At 35.8% G+C, this 19,983-nt stretch overlaps 1 protein-coding gene across 1 annotated transcript in view; it reads right to left on the bottom strand.

The window, feature by feature from the left end:
• The window catches only part of LOC128984089 (borealin-like), a 65,966-nt gene that overhangs the window by 42,321 nt on the left and 3,662 nt on the right, over positions 1 to 19,983 (bottom strand). The window contains exon 2 of the mRNA XM_054403401.1: positions 8,063 to 8,259. Coding sequence (XP_054259376.1) covers positions 8,063 to 8,252 — 190 coding nt within the window. The 5' untranslated portion in view covers positions 8,253 to 8,259. The remainder of the gene's footprint in view (positions 1 to 8,062; positions 8,260 to 19,983) is intronic.

Here is a 19,983-nt window from a genome sequence, read left to right on the forward strand (position 1 = left end):
ACAAATAGACCTTAATCTGTCTAAGAGCTTTGAGACTGCAAACGCGAACACTAAATGGTCCGGCGTAATCTACGCCTGTAGATGAGAATGGACGAGTAGGATTGACCCGATGAGCAGGTAAATCACCCATTAGAGGGATTTTGTTTCGTGGTTTATTTTTAAAGCACACAAGACACCTAAATATGCGCGAGCGGATAACGCTCCTGGCCGATAGAATCCACACTTTTCGGGCGAGTAGTGATTGAGTTAGTTGCGGACCTGAGTGCAAGTGTACCTGGTGGTAAAAGTCTATAAGCAAATTCACTACAGTATGAGACTTGGGTAGAACAATAGGGTGACGTATGTCATGAGCAAGCGAACAATGTGACAATCGGCCACCGACGCGTATGAGACCATTAGGGTCGAGGAAGGGGGTGAGTTTCTGTAATTGTGCAGAACATATTGAGCCTTTGTTCAATAATTTAATATCCGCACTGAAATGGAGTTTTTGCACTAGTTTAAAAATTGTCACTTCCGCTAGATTTAATTCACTGAGTTTTAAGTGTCCAGAGAGTTTGTTTTTAGACCTGGAATAGTTTATGAATCGTAGTACATAAGCTAGCACACGGGTTAGTTTCAACCAAGATGAATATTTAGACAATAAGTCCCATTCCGAAGGGGCGACTGTTGCACTAAGTACACTAAGAGGAGTTTCTTTAATTTCGTCCGTGGGAGTGAGTTCAGACGGCGAAAAACATGAGGGGGGCCAGTTGGCCGCAGGGAGCTGTAACCATGGTGGGCCAGTCCACCATAAGGGATGGTCAATGAGAGATGAGGCTAGAATTCCTCGTGAGGCACAATCAGCGGGGTTTTCCGTCCCTTTTATGTGCCGCCACTGATAACTGGGAATGATTTCTTGCACTTGGGCTACACGATTAGCCACAAAGGTCTTTAGTCTGTATGGAGGGGTTTGTAGCCAAGTAAGAACTACAGATGAGTCACTCCACAATACAGTGGTATTCATAGTAACAGAGTTAAATTGTTTTTCACAATAATGCACTAGTTTTGATAAGAGGTGAGCTGCACACAATTCCAAGCGGGGTAAAGTTACCTTTTTTAACGGGGCAACACAAGTCTTAGACAATATTTGTTTCACAATGACTGTTTTGTCACTAAATTCACACCGGAAATACACTACCGCGGCATAACCGCATTCCGATGCATCACAGAAACCGTGAAGCTCGATATCAGAGGAGTGAGCGAGCGGAAATGCTCGGGGGATCTTAATTTGACCGAGGTGGTCTTTAGTGTTACTAGTGAACACATGCCACTTATGTGCGAGATCAGAAGGGAGAGGGTCGTCCCAATCAAGACCTTGAGTCCATAGTAATTGCATGAAGCATTTTGCTACCATGATTAATGGGGACAAAAATCCACAGGGGTCATATAGTTTGGCAATAAAGCTGAGCACGGAGCGCTTAGTCAGCTTTTCAGACGGGGAGTTGAAAGCGTAACAGAAACAGTCTTCTTCAGGAGACCAATGGAGGCCTAGGATGGAGTACTGGGGAAGCTGAGCGTCTTGCAGGAAAATTGGAGTCTCTAGATGTTCCGAAGGAAATTTTTCTAGAAGAGCAGAGGAGTTGGAGGCCCACTTGCGAAGTTCAAAGCCACCACGATGTAGAAGTTGGATAAGTTGGTCCTGTAGTTCAAGAGCAGCCTCAACGGAGTCAGCACCCGTGATAATGTCGTCCACGTAGGTGTGATGACGTAGAGAGTGAGAAGCCTGAGGGAAGGCATCACCTTCATCTTCCGCTAACTGCATTAAAGTTTTGATAGCAAGGTAGGGGGAGATGTTCATGCCGTAGGTGACGGTAGTAAGTTGAAACGTAGAGATTTCCTTTGAAGGGTCGTCACGCCACAGAATCAGTTGAAACTTTTGATCGTCAGGGTGCACTTGTATTTGGCGGTACATTTGCCGAATGTCACATGAAAACACAATTTTATGAGAGCGGAAGTTCAAAATTACGTCACAAATGTCAGTTTGTAATTTACGTCCTGTCAAAAGAATATCGTTTAAGGAGTGACCGGAACTGGTTTTGCTACTGGCGTCAAACACTGTCCTTAAATTGGTCGTGCTAGAGTCCTTCAGTACCCCATGATGAGGTAGGAAGTAGTGTGGGTGTATGTCTTCAACAAAATCTAGTTTTGTCATATGGCCGAGAGTTTGATATTCAGACATGAACGTCTTATACAAGTGTGAAAAATGGGGTTGAGCTTTAAATTTCTGCTCAATAGACAACAAGCGCTTTTCAGCAATGGGCCTAGATTGGCCTAGAATGGAGGGGTCCGTCTTGAACGGAAGTCGCACAACATAACGACCTGATTGATCACGAGAGTGTGATTTTTTATAGTATTCATCACAAAGAAGCTCTTCCTGTGACTTAACCTGGAAGTGAGGGGGTTCCTCCTGTTGCCAAAAACGTTGCAGGGAAGAGTGTAGTGAATTATCACTAACAGAGAGAAGAGAGATCGCAAAACCTGACACGGGTTTCGAGTTAGTTGCACAGGGAGCTTTACCCATCAGAATAAAGCCAAGATGAGTACCTATCACATGAGGCATGTGCGTGCCGAGGGAGTAACTTTCATGAGTCCAGAGGAGGGGTAGCAGAGAACTACCTATAAGCACGTCAATGCCACCAGGCAAGTGAAAAGTAGGATCAGCTAGAACATAGGGCTTGATTTTTGTTAGCACTTCCGGTGATATAGGGGAGCGAGGTAAGTCGACGGAAATCTTATCAAGAATATGGAATTGATGGTCAGTGGCTATTACTCGACCTGAGAGAGTTTCAAGATTCAAGTAAGTTGACCCTTTAGTACAGGAAGCCATTTGAGAAAGACCAGATATTTTGAGTTGAGAAGACTGGCGTTTTATATTCAGGAGATTCGCTGCGCGTTCTGAGAGCAGATCACACATACTGCCAGTATCTAGTAGAGCACGAAACACATGAGAGATACCCTGAGGGGAAGTCAACTTGACCAAGGCGGTGCCGAGTAATACAGTATAATTACCCGAAGTCGTACATGAGTTATTTTGGGCAGAATAATTGCTTACATCCGCGACAGTGGCGGAGATGGAGGCTTGTGAATTAACATCACCAGTCTGAGTGTGAGATGGACCTGAAGTGGTCGGGGAAGTTCTTTGACCTTGAGGTCGAAAAGACATCTGAGAGGTTTGATTATTATCACCAAGGTGTAAGAGAGAGTGGTGTCGCTGTTTACATGTGCGACAAGTGAACTGAGAGCGGCATTCTTTGGAGCTATGTTCACCCAAGCAAGAAAAACAACGATTATGTTTTTTAACAATGGCGTGTCGCTCTCGAGGAGATTTATTTTGAAATACGTCACAAGTGTAAACTTTGTGATCATTTTTGTTACAAACAAAACATTTGTTATAGACAGGACTATTTTTAGTCTGAGAGCTATGAGAGGGGGGAGCATTAGATCTCGAAGTAGCTACCATGGCTAGGCCTACGTCAGACCGGAAATGCACCTTTTTTGGTATGGTTTTGTGAGGTGAAGGTTGAACGCTTCTGTGGGCCGATGACATGTTATGTATGTTAGCATCTTCTGTCTGCGAACATTCTTGGTTAAGAAATTTTATTATTTCACTAATTTCTGGTAATGAATGAGTAACTGGATCTTCGGTTTGACTGGAACGGAACGATTCAAGTTTTTTACGTAGTTCCTGGTCCATTTTACGCAAAAGGAGTGCGGACAATAGGGGGTTGTTGTCACTAACGTCACAATTTAATGCCTTAAGAGCTTGTGTGTGTTCCGTAAACAGGTTTACAAATTGGCGCAAACCTTTGAGTGAAGTTGCCGTAATGTTTGGCAGGTCCAACAATTGGTTAAGATGCAATGATTGCAATCTTCGATTGTTGTGATATCTGTCACGTAACAATTCATAGGCGACTAGATAATTAGGAGCGGTGAGATTTAAACTCCTTATTAAATTGAGAGGCTCTCCATTTAAGACAGAGAGTAAGTACTGGAATTTCATAACAGAGGATAATGAAGCATTACGGTGGATTGCAGTGTCAAAAAGATTGATAAAACTTGTCCACGTTAATGGATCGCCAGAGAATTTTTGTAAGTCCAGTTTAGGTAATCGTACTTGTGAGCTTGGATGAGTTTCTGAAACAGAAAACGATTCACTGAACGCGGAAGGGGTTTTTGGTGGTTCTGAGGGAACCAGGGTTTCAATCGTAGCTTGAATGTGAGAGAACATGTCTTCAATAGCATCTTGATCATTGGAAAGAGTCTTATCATCGATCCCTTCATCTTCCAGAACGAAGGCACGTTGAAGGTTATTTTCAAATTCACTGCGTTTCTTTTTTATTTCCAACGCGTAAGCGGATAATTTCTTAAGTTGTAATGGTGTTAGAGGGTCGATTTGAGTTGATAATTCATCTACTGTAGCCTTAAGTTTTTCAAAACGTGATTTAATCAGCGCCGTAGAACGGGTGTAGATTGCGGACTTAAAATCAGATGCTTTAGGAGGCATTGTGAAGTGTTCACTTGAAAGTATTCACACGAAAATGGAAGTTGTGGGTACACAAAAGGCTTGTAGCTAGGCCTATGAATGGTATTAGCTTAACAATGTAGTAATTAATTGTCCGCTGAATAATATAGAGATAAAATATTATAAATATCTAAAACATACATCCACCTACTTTGTAGCTTAATTGAGGCAAATAGTGAAAAACACTAAGTTATCAACACGTTAAATAGCAATAAAATATTTTTAAATGAGTGTGGCAGGTTTAATTCGATTTTCAAACTATAAATCAACAATTGAGCTTAGTTGAAAGTATTCAAGTACGGTAATAATAATGCACAATAAAACAAGAGATATGATAGAACAAATGAATGAGTCACATGAAAGTTCACCGTTATTTACAAAAATAATAAATGGATCTAAATAAGTTTAATGAGAGTAGGCCTCATTAATGAAACAGTGTAGAATAATCCTTAGTAAACAAGAATTGCAACATAAAGAGTAAGTTATTACCCTAATAAATGAGAAAGGAACATAAAATTATAACCATCAATGAAATATGAATCACAATACAAATACGCTAGCTAACAGTTTTGTTTATATGTACAACACTAGTAATAAGAACCAGTAAAAACGGTTATTTTGAACGATTTATTAAAATGTTAATTGACAAGATAAAATTACCTTAAATATAATATCGCACGTTTGTCAACCAAAATTACAGAGATGAACTAATTTAACTTTACTTCATTTAAAATCAAAATTCAGAAAGCATAAACAATGTTAAATAACAATGACAAATTATTGTTTATTTAGTATGATATTCAAAAGAGCAATATTGTTTCAAAGAATAATAGTAAATACCTAATAATAACCTAATAGTTGGTTATTAATAATATCAATCAACCTTATTACACAATACACCTTAAATGAGAAAATGTAAACAACAACAAACGCTGTACAGTGAGTGACAGTTGAGATATGCGTCTGCTACTAGTGTCGGCCGTCTGCACGCGACTAAATCCCGCAACTAAAACTAAATCCCGTTTTCGGGATAAAAAAGCCAAGTAGGGAAAAATTGTCTACTACTAGAGAGAACAGCAAATTGTACATGATTGTGACCTGCGCAGACGCGCGAGTGGAGAGAGATTGCTAAACCACGCCCACGAACGGAACGAACGCGAGCCGATATTTTACCAATATGGCGAAAATTGAAAATTGCAGATCGCTAAAAATATGGTTGATGATGAAAATTGGCTGAAATTAATTACCACAGGACTTTAGACAATGAATCCGGCTCGAAGGACCAAATGTTGGGGGCGTAATGGGTGAAAATGAAAATAATGAATAACTCGAAGGACCAGAACTAATTAATAGTTCAAGAGAAAAATAATTATTTTAAAGAAAATGGCGAATCTGCAATTTGAAGGGCACTGAGGTCCCGAGATGGAATAAAATGTCTTGTGAGGGGCAAATGAGATTAGTTTTAGAGTCTAATTAAAACACACACAAAACTTTAAAGTTGTACCTTGAGTCCAATTATCCAAAGGTGGAGAGTATGGCAGCGGCGTCGTCTATGGTGGAGCGATGGCGGATGGCGGAGTCCTTAGACCGAGTGCTTCTGTTTTGTAGAATTTTGGAGAACGCAACGCACCCAAGTTCATAATCACAAAGAGCTCACTAATACGCGGAAGTCGCGGTGAAAACGTACGGAAAGTCTAGAAGTAATACACGGACGCGCACACACTGTCTTGAGGTTTGAAGAGTCTGAAATCACTAGATCACAATTTAAGTAATTTAATCACAAACAAAAGGGGGAAATTAAAATGTATATATAGTTAAATGTACTATAGAGGAGAGGGAGGCCAGATATAATTAATCTATAGCCTAAAAATACGCTTAAGAGAGGTAAAATGGGCAATTAATGTCCCGAGATACGAGAAACGGAATACACCGTGAGTTATGGACGCCGACCGTGGACAGACAGACGCCGATCGCCGGTTTCACACTTTTAAAAATGCAATTGCGGTTTAGAGGGGTCTAGGAATTCGATGGCCAATAGGAAATGCGATTGAAGCAAACACGGCGTCAGGTGATTCATGGGTATGTAGTACAGGAAAATAGGCCTTACTGTGGCGGGAAATTCGAGCAGGCTTAGCAATCTCATTTGAATATTGAAAGCGGGAGTCTATTTACAATAAATTGTTACTGAGACTAAATAATATTACAATAAATGTGGTGATTTATATATACATTAGCATGATTAATTAACCAGTGACTTAATTAACATAATGATTAATTTCTAAATACTCTAAAAATATGAATACCGAACAGGTGGGTTTAAATTTTCTGGATTTGTTATTATGGGAGTGTTCGTATTTATCGTTAAAAGATTTTTAGGTTCGTCGCAGTTTAATAGTTTATTAAACGCTTCTGCCATAATTTCTGCATTCTCCTTGTTATTATGGGCAATTTTTCCATAATTTTCAAATAAATTATTATTATAAAAACATTTTTGTTTTTTGGAAAGTCTATGGTAATTTGAACACGTATTTACTTTTTACTTAAATTTAATTCGTGCGCCACCGGTGGACACGTCGGAGCGAACGTGTTAAACACTGATCATTTACCTTGTAATACTCTGCATTTTTGTTTATAAATAATATATTTTTGTTTTTTTATATTGTTGATAACCTTTGGTCTATAGCTAAGACAATAGTGAAAATTATTATTTTTTCTTGAAATAGCCGAACGCCGCATATATGCAACAGTTCATTTTTGTTTTTTTTTTAGGAGAAAATAAGTAAAAAAAAAAATTCATGAACAGTTTATAATTGAGCAATATAAAAGCGGGACAATGTAGCATACATACAGCATACATACATACAGTGATGCAGCAGAGTAAAGAACAGTTTTCCCAACTATCATATGACGTCACCAATTATCATATCCACAGACCAAGCGACACAGTTGTGCGACAGACATCCCTGTAGACCACTGCAGAGAATTCAGTGCCTTCAAATAGACCGTTACAAAGATATGAGCGTTTTGATAACATTGGAACACCGATGCAAATATGTGACGTCAGTCTATTTTAATGTGACTAGTATATGCGACAGCAGTCTATGGGTAGAAACCAGCCGTCGCATATGTGCTTCACTGGTCCATATAAATGCAAAATTTTGTACTATTGTGGTAGCGAACGTGTTAAATCTTAATCAGTGTTTACACCACTGGAAAAACTTTTAAAGAAAAGTTTACATCATGGAACACTAGTTTTGTCCAAATTTGTCAATAGTTTGCAGTGTTTATCTTACAACAAACATTTTACCTGAAGTTGTAAAAATATATTGAAACAGCACTTTGTAAAGCCAGGTTGACACCGGAGTTTAGAACAAAATGTTTAGGACTTATGTTAACAACACATGTTTTAAAAATCCTGTTGAAAACTCTGGGTGTAAACACACTATAAACTTAAATAGGATCTTATGTACTCATTGAAAAATATACAATATTATAACTTACAAAAACATTTCAGTTCTTTCTGGAGGTGGTCAGTTGATGTGTATGTTCTAGTTAAAAAGTTGTTGAGATCTTCATAGTTGCTCTTCTGTGAGATATTGTGGCTGGATACTAAACTGTGGCTGAAAAATCCTTGAGTACCCAGTTCGTTCCTGATAGATGAAGGCTTTCGGGGCTTTTTTGTTCTGGTCATTTTGTATCTAGAACAATTTATTCATAACAATTAAAATCAAATCAACCACTTTGCATTTATATTATAACTTTAATCTCATTGAGCCATTACCCAGATGCTATTTGTCATTGGGCTATGAATTAATGACCCTATCTAACAAAGAGACCGTAGTAACAAGACCAGGGTTTGGACTGTTCCCTTTTAAAAAGTAAGAAATGCCATTGGGGTAAAGTTCCTCGGAGAGCCTGCGACATAGGCCTATAATAGGATTAAATATCAATAGGCTAGCCTATATATCGATTTTGATTCAGTTCGATTAAGTTACTTATTTACATTGAATTTAATTTTACCACATATATATAAAAACGATAAGTAAACAAAACGTTAATAAAGTGGTTTGTTTATTCTATCCTAAATTTGTAGGCTATGTCTGAAAATAGGCTAGTTTAAAGACATTTTAAAGTGGAAATACAAAGTGGTATGTAGGCCTATAAAATCCGCTGACAATCTTGCGAATCATCTTTATGAATAACCTAGCCTACCTCTACACCAGGTTAAGTATCAGGTCAAGATCCGTTTCCCCATTTTCTAAAGGCAAAAATTACAATATTAGGCTATTCTCTGCTTTGCAGGTTTTTTGTTTAGTTTTTTTTTTCTAATTTAAGTTAAGTACCTAAAATTATTGCTGTTTTACTTGTTAACAGATCATTAGCCTACTCAATTTGATGTTCATCCAGAAATGAAATTAGCATATTAAAGGTGAGTTATAAAACTAAATCAAAATCGATATAATTAGCCTATATCTATATTTAGCCCGATAATAAGTTATATTACAGCTTCTCAACGGAACTGTACGCTGCCATTCATTGGCGTAGAAAACACACAAAACAAAAAAGGAAAATTAACTTAACTTTGATTGATAATGAGTAACATAGGTTTAGAGACCACGGCCAATCTTAACTTATGTTTTGGTAAATTATGCAAACCTAGCCCAATAAGTATTTGACATTACACTAAGAAACAAGACGTTAACTCTTTGTCCTGAGGCCAACAGAAAAATAGGCCTAATATTTGGTAGACTTTCATAAGTTAACTTATCTGTTGTCAAAAACAACTGAATGAAAATATTGATCAATAAATCGATTATTCGAAATATCGATTATTTTATTCGATATATCGTTTTATTAAGTAGTTAGGTTAGGTTAACCTAATCAACCAAACAATGTATAGAATGAAATAATCAAATAAAAAATGTTGATCAATATTTTCATTCGGTTGTTTTTGACAACAGATATAAAAGTCTGTCCCTCATATTAAATACTTAGGAGGCCCAAAACAATTAGGTATAATGTTTAAAAACTTCCTTCGTATCTCACCCCGCTTAGGCCCTAGGAGGATTAAGTAGAGGACATGCTCGAGTTTCGTTGAAGCCAGCCCGACTGCGTGGCCATTCCGTGAGGGGGGAGGCATTGTGCTCAGAAACATACATAATAGGCCTAACATTTTTAAGGCTAACCGAACCAGCAACCAAACACACAACCAATTAGAACCGTTAAAATGTCATATTAGTGATTTACTGAAATAGCAGTCAAGTGTTTAAAAATTTATTTAAGACTACATCATACAAACAAAATTAAGAACTTAAATTAGAATCACAATAACTTATTAGAAACCTAACTAAGAGGAAGAATGTCATGCACGAATAGTAAATTCAAAGAAGACCAGTTAATATTTTTTTAATTCAACATAACAGTTGAAGGATGAATGTTTATTTGCCCTGCTAATATTGTGTTTGTTAGTATTTATTATACCATTCATAATCCGATACTCAAATCATAAAGTAATATACCTATGTATTTACACATTTTTTGCATAAAAAGAAATCAAATAAGTTTTTAATTAAAACTATAAAATAATACGTGCGCACTGTGGCGTCAGAGGATGTGAGAACTGTAAGTTCTCTTCTTTTTACTCAAAGTTTATTTGTATATCTTAACATAAGCTCTCAAAATATGGCTTAATATGATATCAAAAAATTGAAAATTTAATGGGTAAGAAAATGTTTTACTTTTAGCAAATTTCCTATATAGGGAATAAGTTATTACCGTAGTACTCATGGTAAAACCTGGACCTGGGACCGATTTACTTTTTTATTTTGAGGTCCCTAGAGGCAAAAACACCATCTGTTTAAATTCATATGAAAAATGAATATCTGTTTAAATATATATATAAGTTATGGGCAAAAATGATCCAATGTTGATAAAATCTATAAGTATAAAAGAGGATGTTTGTATATATATATATATTTGGCAGTGAAACTCAGACACCGCTGAACCGATTGCCACAAAACTTGGTACATACGTGTAGAATGTCATGGAATAGGTTTACACCATCAATTTCGTGATCCGTCCAATCGGCTCCGCCCCAGTGGCTCTGTAGTTTCCCATGTTAACCTTATGAGAAATGGAATTAATGAATCTTAACAGCTGTTTCAATTAAACAAGTTGGTTCTGTTCTATGATGTACAATAGCATTAAAGTTACAAGGATTACCAACAGGGTGCAGCACTATTATTTCTTTTACATTTATGACAACAGCTAATTTGCAACCAAAAGGTGAGTGAGCATAGCGAACGAACTTTAACCTGGAGGCGAGTTAGCGTAGTGAACGAGCTAACCTGAAGGCAAGTGAGCGTAGCGAACGAGCTAACCTGAAGGCAAGTGAGCGCAGCGAACGAGCTTCTACCTAAAGGTGAGTGAGCTTACAGGTTACAGCTAGTATGTTCATAAACAAGCAAACTGCAACAGTTGACTTATTCTCCATAAGAATAACATAGGAATTTTAAATTTACAGTTTTTTGGAATTTTATTTGTAATAACTCTTCAATATACTAAATTATTTGTTTTTTTATGCTCTAAAAAAATGGTTTGAAAAGAAATTGTAAAATTTTGTGTTTTTAGGGTCAAATTGGGAAAAACCTATTTTTACCCCATAAAAACACCCCATAAACCCCCATTCCCATAATCTGATCATGCTGGTTCCCAACTCGTTCGAATAAATGTAGGTTTACACGTTTGTACCAAATTTCATCAAAATCGGATCATTTTTGCTTGAGTTATCGTGCTAACGGACACATATAGGTACCGGTAGGCCTACCTATATATATAAATATATATATATAGGCCTATATATATATATATGATTTTTGAGGGATGGTGTTTTTGGCCTCTAGGGACCTCAAAACAAAAAAATTAATCGGTCCCGGGTCCAGGTCTTACCATGAGTACTACGGTAATAGCTTATTCCCTATATGGGAAATTCGCTAAAAATATTTTCCTAATATGATATATATTTCTATGTAGGGAATTAGATTGTCCACAAAATGTAGGCTATGAAATGAATTTCCCTTAAAAAATCTGTAAAAAAAGTTTTTACCGAGGCTGCTTTTTAAAATTTCAAAAAAGAAAATTCTAAGTTTATTTTTTTATTTTTTTTTATTTATTGAAAAAATACACTGTCTAAATCATTATTATATTACTATTTCTAGATTTTTCTGTTCTTTCCGAACAAAATTAATATATTTTAAGGTTGGCTAGGTTTACTTGTACGGTTGAACTTTTACGAATTTTCAAAAAAAGGTCTGCAAAATCGCCAAAATGGGTTGGCCATTCCCCACTTCTAACATTGGCCACTGCTAAGGTTAATGATTAATCATCCTAGATTAGGCCTGAATCACAAGGCAAGAGAGTTTTGGTACACTGAGAAGGTAAGAATTACCTAGGCCTACCCAATTTTATTCACAAGGTGTAACTTAACTTAAAATTGGATAAGTGGTAAACTTATTCTTGCTGTTCCAAAATTTACACTGAGCATTTAAGCAAAAGGTTGTGACAGTTGAGAAAATCCTTCCTATTAAGGGGAGTCACTACTGAAACTAGTGATTTTTAATAAAATCCTTTTAAAAATTATCATATATACTTTTTTAAGTTCATTTAGTCTTAGAAAAAGATTTACTGCCGTTAAAGTCAAAAAAAATTTATACATACTTTTTGGAGTTTTTTAAGTTTTTTGGCAGGAAAAAATGGGGTTTTTTTAAATCTCTTATAACTATTTAACTACTGAACCAATTTTATTGTTCGATATCTTATTTTAAAGAGCAAGGAAAGCACATACTTTCTGTGCATACTCATGTTATTTTCTCAATTAGTTTATAAGTTATGGCTTCAAAAATAAGTTTTTGAAAAATTTATAGGTTATAAATTTTTATAAATTTTTTTTCATGTACTTTTATTTACCCAATTACAATATCCATGCACAGAAAGTTGATTTATAGTATAAACAATGTGTGGTAAAAATTTCATTCATATAGGCCTAGCTGCAATAGTTAAAAAGTTATAAGAACTTATATATAAAAAAAAACAAAATTTTAAAGTCGCGGAAAACAGCGGTTGAAGTTTATACGTTGGTTTATACTAGGCCTAGTTGATGCCCCAAAAGAGGTGTGCGCGCTTCACTTCAAATATTTTTTTCACAGTGAAAAAAATATATATTATACCAAATGTTATGTTTTTTTGAAACCTTACAATCCATAGAACAAGATAAAAAAATAATAAAAAAATCAAGTTTTTTACAAAATTGGTAGTTTTTCAGTAGCGACTCCCCTTAAAATAATTTTGTAATAATAGGTACCGGTACTTCAAATCTTAAGATAGACTACCGATAGGCCTACCAAAGTAACACACACACATTTTGTAACTTACAGTTTCTTAACTGGGCTACGCTAATATTTATTGACACTATCGATTCGATTAGCCTAGTAAACCTTCATGCGATTATTTTCACCATCAGCAAGTTTGGTTGGTTAGGTTAGGTTATGATAGTTTAATTTTATAATAGATATATTTTTAAATATTGATTGATCATCTCTTCTATCTGTGTACTTACGCCCTATTTCACAGTCATGTGACTTATGGACTGGTACTGTGGGGGCACTCCTCAGCAGCTGAGGATATACTACTTTTACAATAAGTGGCCTTCAGGATTGTCACATCTGCTGGGTATTTGGACCATTGCCGGCCAATCTTCAAGGAACTAGAGGTGCTCACAGTAAATTCAGTATGTTCTAGATATCCTGATCCTACTGAAGAATAACTTGAGTGTTTACAGTAAGAGAGAGGAGGTGCACGGTTACTATACTAGGAAGGCCCAAAATATCAACGTTCTCAACTGCCATCTCAGTCGTACCTTGAGTTGCTGTCCCCGTTCAGCGATTAAAACATATAATAGGTACTTACTTTGCCTACCCAGATGCGGGAGATGGATGTACCCTCCTTCAAGAGGACACTAAAAGGGATACTTGTTAATAGACCGCTCTACTCCCTTAAAGAACTTGACTATGAGCCCCTCGCAAGATAGTGTATGTCCGCATTGCCATCCAATAGACAGCCAAAGTATTTTTATAGTCTCAGCCCAATTTATGATTTTGTAAATATTGTATATATTATAAATTATGACGCAATCTATCAGACTAGATCTGTCAAAGATGCAAGATCCAAGTATAAAGTCATCAAGTAGGCCTAAGTAATCAATAATTTCAATTCGATAGTTACCTCAATGAATATTAGCGTAGCCCAGTTAAGAAACTGTACCCTAACACAGAAAAATGTTATTAAAATAAAATTTAACTGTTTATAATGATAATTAGGCTACCTAAAACAAGGTTACCATATATTTAGCCTAGGCGCTATAACGCCAGGTAAAATCTAATCTGAAATTAGTATCTCATTTTAATCTTAACTCATTCTAAATCTTTTGAAAATTGTGTTTCAGCTAACCTGCTAATCCTCAAGGACCTCAAATCAAATGTCAAATCACGGTTTCACAAAATGACAAGACAAGACCTTCAAGACAAACAAACGGACAAGGACAAGACAACAAAACAAAACTGACCTGACTGACTTTAAAGTTTGAAGTTTGAACTTTGTTTGAAGTTGTTAGATCTTTTCTCCCTTCTTCGTTCCCTCCAACCTCCAATCCAAATCCCTCGTTCCTCGTCTTGTTAGTTAGGCTAGGCATTGAGATTGGGATTGGATTAAGATTGGCCAGGCCCAGGCCCACTGAGCTATAATTCTAACTGGAGGTAGCACTGAATGTCAAAGATGCGTGTCGCCAGCCGCCATGTTTGCGTGAGGTGGGTGTCATAAGAAGCCATATTATATTGCTATAACTATTATTATACTTGGCTTAAAATACCTACTTTGTATGGTCGCCATTTCAAAGAAAATTATTAAAGTATTAAAAGTATTCAAGTATGACAAAAATACTCACTGCTATACCAACCTAGTTATAAGAAGCCATGTTATTGCTATGGTAAGAAAACTTACTGCTATACCAACCTAACAAAATCAGCGACTCGCTTTTGACAGACTTCTGCCATGGCAGTGCTACCTCCAGTTATAATTTTAGCTCAGTGCCCAGGCCCCATTCTTCAATTTCAATCCAATTGTTCTCTCTATTCCTCTCTTTTTTTACTTTCTCCCCCTATACCATAGTATATGGAGAATGTATTGTTTTCGTCAAAATTTTCGAGTTTGAGTTTTGAGTAGATATATTCGTTTTTTTTGGGTCCCCCTGGACCCAAAAAAGTGGTTTTCGAAGTGATGTCTGTGTGTGTGTGTGTGTGTGTGTGTGTGTGTGTGTGTGTGTCTGGATGTGTACAGAGCTTAGGGATGAGAATATCAGTGACTTTAAAATATCACTCGGAACTGTGACTGTGACAAAGAAATATCGGTTAAAAATATCGGTGACTAGTCACAGCGATATATGCTACGGTGGCGCTCCGTGCGGTGATACTCAAAACTACGAAACTGTGACGATGCCATTGGCGTGCATCACTCGAACGGCTAACCAGCTACTTGTGACTGTGACTGTGACTGTGACTGCTCCAAACCCCGAATGACTGAATGGTACCTATTATTACAAAATTATTTTAATAGGAAGGATTTTCTCATCTGTCACAACCTTTTGCTTAAATGCTCAGTGTAAATTTTGGAACAGCAAGAATAAGTTTACCACTTATCCAATTTTAAGTTAAGTTACACCTTGTGAATAAAATTGGGTAGGCCTAGGTAATTCTTACCTTCTCAGTGTACCAAAACTCTCTTGCCTTGTGATTCAGGCCTAATCTAGGATGATTAATCATTAACCCTAGCAGTGGCCAATGTTAGAAGTGGGGAATGGCCAACCCATTTTGGCGATTTTGCAGACCTTTTTTTGAAAATTCGTAAAAGTTCAACCGTACAAGTAAACCTAGCCAACCTTAAAATATATTAATTTTGTTCGGAAAGAACAGAAAAATCTAGAAATAGTAATATAATAATGATTTAGAAAGTGTATTTTTTCAATAAATAAAAAAAAATAAAAAAATAAACTTAGAATTTTCTTTTTTGAAATTTTAAAAAGCCGCCTCGGTAAAAACTTTTTTTACAGATTTTTTAAGGGAAATTCATTTCATAGCCTACATTTTGTGGACAATCTAATTCCCTACATAGAAATATATATCATATTATGAAAATATTTTTAGCGAATTTCCCATATAGGGAATAAGCTATTACCGTAGTACTCATGGTAAGACCTGGACCCGGGACCGATTAATTTTTTTGTTTTGAGGTGTGTGTGTGTGTGTGTGTGTATGTGCTTTCGTGCTGCATATGCTGTGGGGACATGAGTGTGAATGTGACCAGACTGTGTGGACCTGGTCGCTTATGTGGACATCACACACGTCCACACAATTTTTGCAAGAAATACAATAACTGTGGGGACTTGGAGATGTCTGACTAGTGGCGCTCCTACAGACTTTTTGGTGAACAAGGAAAGCTGCTGGCGGCTACTAGCAATAAGACTTGAGTGTTTGGCTTCCCAATCTCCTGATATAGAATACTCCTTGTACAACATTTCATAATAAATGAATAACCCGATCAACTATTTAAATAATTCTTACAGATTGGTTAAACCTAGCATTATTATCAATTATATATATTAATTTATTGATATAAATAATTTTTTTTTAATTTTTTATGCCACCTAATATTTTTTCATAGTTATTTATTTCACTATTTGTTCTTGTGATACCATTTAGCTCATATTTTCACCCATCTTCTTTCATTTATTTTTATTTTTTATTTTTGATGAAATAGAATTATATTAAAAGGTTAATTTAATTTATTCAGTTCATTTCACATTTATGTTTTTCTTCTCCGTTAAATATTTGTGTACAATTTTTGTAAATACTTCGTCGGAATAAATATATAATTCATTCATTCATATTAAATATAATGAGTGTGTGATATAATAAATCATTATCACATTTAAATGTTACATATATTATTCAATATAGTATTTAGTAAGTAAAAAAACAATTTGCAAGATCCATTTGCAACAATTTGCAAGTGAATAGACAGTGCTGGCTAGACTTTACAGTTTTTACCAGTTTTATCACTTTTTATTCTTTTTTTATAATTTGATCAACCTGACTAGTTTTGACTATTGTGATTTTGACAGTATTTTAAAGAATCTTTTGACCTACCACAATGCTAATACATTGATTATGCGGTTGCATACAATGACCTGACGAAGTTCTAAGGAACGAAACTAGTCGTCATACCAGCAACTGTGGTTGGATGAGGTAATCCTTTTATATTATTGATAAAACTTGTGTGTGTAATGGAAGCAAGTGGTTTACTAAGAACAAATAACAGAAGTCATTCATTGGATTCATCCCTTTTGTCGTGAACGTGATGCAGGTGAACGTTTTCGTACGTTTTAAAAACATCAGGAAACATGAGACAACGTTTTTTTATACTATCGTATGTTAGTCCAGTCATTCGATGAGCTTCTTCAAATCATGAGGCCTCCGATAACAAAAATAAACACGCATTTAAGGAATGCTATTATATTCTATCCGAATATGCCTGTTTGTCCCACACAGTGATAGATGGCTGTGAACATTTTCGATAAACTTACAGTATCAACATCAAAATTTCTAGTAGATTCTAAACAACCTCACAACGCAACATGATAGTGTGCACGAACCCCCGAGTTTTCGGTCTTTGTCTGGTCGTACTAAGATGATTGATTAAATGCACTAAGTTAGATTTCAGTTGTGACAAAATTAGTCAGTACAGTTTTTATCCCTGTCTTATTACATTCTTCCATTACAAGTCCCATCATTAATTAAATGGCCATCATTTGTCTTTACTTTCTGGTTAATTGCGTCCTTAAGTACGGGGTTTGTGAGTGTATATGCTAAGTTTGAGGACGCCTCACAGAAGAAATTTACACAAGCTAAAATCTGGTGATCTAGGGGCCACAACATAATATCATGACATAAGTATTGGGAAGGAGAAGTAAACCATTCTAGAATAGAAATATAATAAATTTAATGAAAATTGAATCATTATGGGTAATGAATCTTGTTAAATTAACATTTATAAGGTTTAATGTTTATCTAACGTTGTTGTCTCACCTGTGGCATAAAAAAGAGCTTAATCAACAATTATGAACCACAGCTTGACACAGGGCCGTCCGAAGGGGGGGGGCAACAGGGGCAAGTTGACCCGGGCGCCGCAGCAAATTTTGTCTGTGGTCTTGTAGGTTTGCATGAATGGTAAAGGTTATCAGATTATGGCGTTAATAAATACGAATCTGAAAATGAGACTGAAGTTAACAATAATTTGTAACACTATAGGTGTAATCAGAATGTAAACGTAATGTAGTATGAAGCTTACATATGCGAATGCGACTAGTACTGGGGGGAGGGGGCACCTCGACTATATTTTCCCCGGGCGCTGACAACCCTAGGGACGGCCCTGGTTGACAAAGCGTTTCGACGTCTACATCATCCTAACAGTTTCTTTAGAACCGAACGGCTGCATTTTCCCGATAGATAACGTTTTCCAAAAATTCATTCGTACGGGCATAGTTCATTTGAAAAAAAAATAGAAAGAATTCAATAATAAAGTGAATTACAATTAAAAAAACTGAGAATACAAAATGTTTAACTCTCCTCTAATAGTAAGGGGTTGTCGTCAAGATGCTACCCCAACAAAACGCCACCATCTAGATGACCGAAGTGTTGGGTTGACTCGTAGGTTGCAATTTAAGTGCCGTACCGACAGCATAGTCATTAATTAAAATACATAGTACATTTTCCTTACGTCCGCCAGTAATTTGAATACGGGAATATGCTTTATTTCTTCTCATAAAACCTTTTTTACTGCCGTTGATTATGGACGCTAACTGACTACAAGTACAGGTAATGTATCATATATACGGGGGAGACGTGATTCATATGATAATATTTCTTTGTACTATCGGTCGCTGATTACTGTACAGAATCATCTTTTTCCTACCTGCATTAATCCATTTACACTACCGTCGGTTATAGGCGCTAACTAGAGCTACCTCATCTGAAAGGGCTTTCTGTTCAGAGACAAAGTCAGTTGGTGTCATTGACTAAGTCAAAACCAAATACAGCAAAGTATTTAATTTATATATTTTTAATATATAAAATATTCAATTAATATTAATTAATAAATCAATATTGTAAAATTTTAATATTAAATTAATACTATAAAATATTTATATCAAATTATACAATATTAATATATAATATTAAATTATATTAGTAATATGGAACCAAATCGATTGTATCACTATCACTGAAAAAAATATCGATAGTCCTCCAGCAATATCTTTATGAAGACATTGGTATTTTGGCCTGATATTTTAATCTGACGAGAAACTGTATTTCTTACTTATTAAATATTTTTTACAATGAATTAATACATGAATATTGTTATTTCATATGCTACATAGCAATTCGGATGTAACTAATATACAACGATTTGTTTATAAAGAAGAGTGGAGACATAACCTAAATATACTGTCAAAATGCAACCAGTGAAATTCCCAAACTGTGTGGACATTAACACCTTTAAGCGAGAAAACACTCGATTGTGTCAACATTTGCATTATCTGTGGGGACATGTGTACTAGCTTTTGCATTACCTGTGGGGACATGACCGACTCTTGCATTAACTGTGGGGACGTCCACACAATTTTTATGATTTTTTTTACTACATTTAGACCAATAAACAAGGAGTGTTCTTTTACTCATCTTCAATTTGAGGTTAGAAAGAACCTAGGATATTTTTTTCAGCCGTGTGCCTTGATGTCCACATAGTTTGGTTAAAAACCCATGTCCACACAAGTATAGGGATGGCGTGTATGTGTGTGTCTGGATGTGTACAGAGCTAGAGACTACACCTGTGGTCCGATTTCGATGAAATTTGGTATGTAGGTTCTAAGCCATGGTTTCTCCAGGCGTTTTTTTCATTTTTTTGAAATTTTGATTTTTAATAGGGATTTTCCCTTAAAAACCCACAAAAAACAGGAAAAATTGAATTTTCTCAAAAATGGCCCGAACGATTTTGATAAAAATTTAGTATGTTGTAGCCTTTTAAATTCTGAACAAAATGGTACAAATCCCATTTCTCTAAAAATTACGGTTCAAAAGTTATGGTAAATGATGTTATTTTCCCATAAAAACCCCATAAAATAACGAAAAATAGGATTTTTAGAAAAAAATCCGGTTTTTATTTAACATAGTATGTTATGGTCCTTACAATTTTGATAGTTTTTTCAATTTTTTATAAATTTTGATTTTTAATGGGGATTTTCCCATAAAACCCCA

This window comes from Macrosteles quadrilineatus, unplaced genomic scaffold (genome assembly GCF_028750875.1).
Source record: "Macrosteles quadrilineatus isolate MER2022 unplaced genomic scaffold, UCM_ALF_1.0 Scaffold_1__1_contigs__length_201487025, whole genome shotgun sequence".
Classification (NCBI taxonomy): domain Eukaryota; kingdom Metazoa; phylum Arthropoda; class Insecta; order Hemiptera; family Cicadellidae; genus Macrosteles; species Macrosteles quadrilineatus.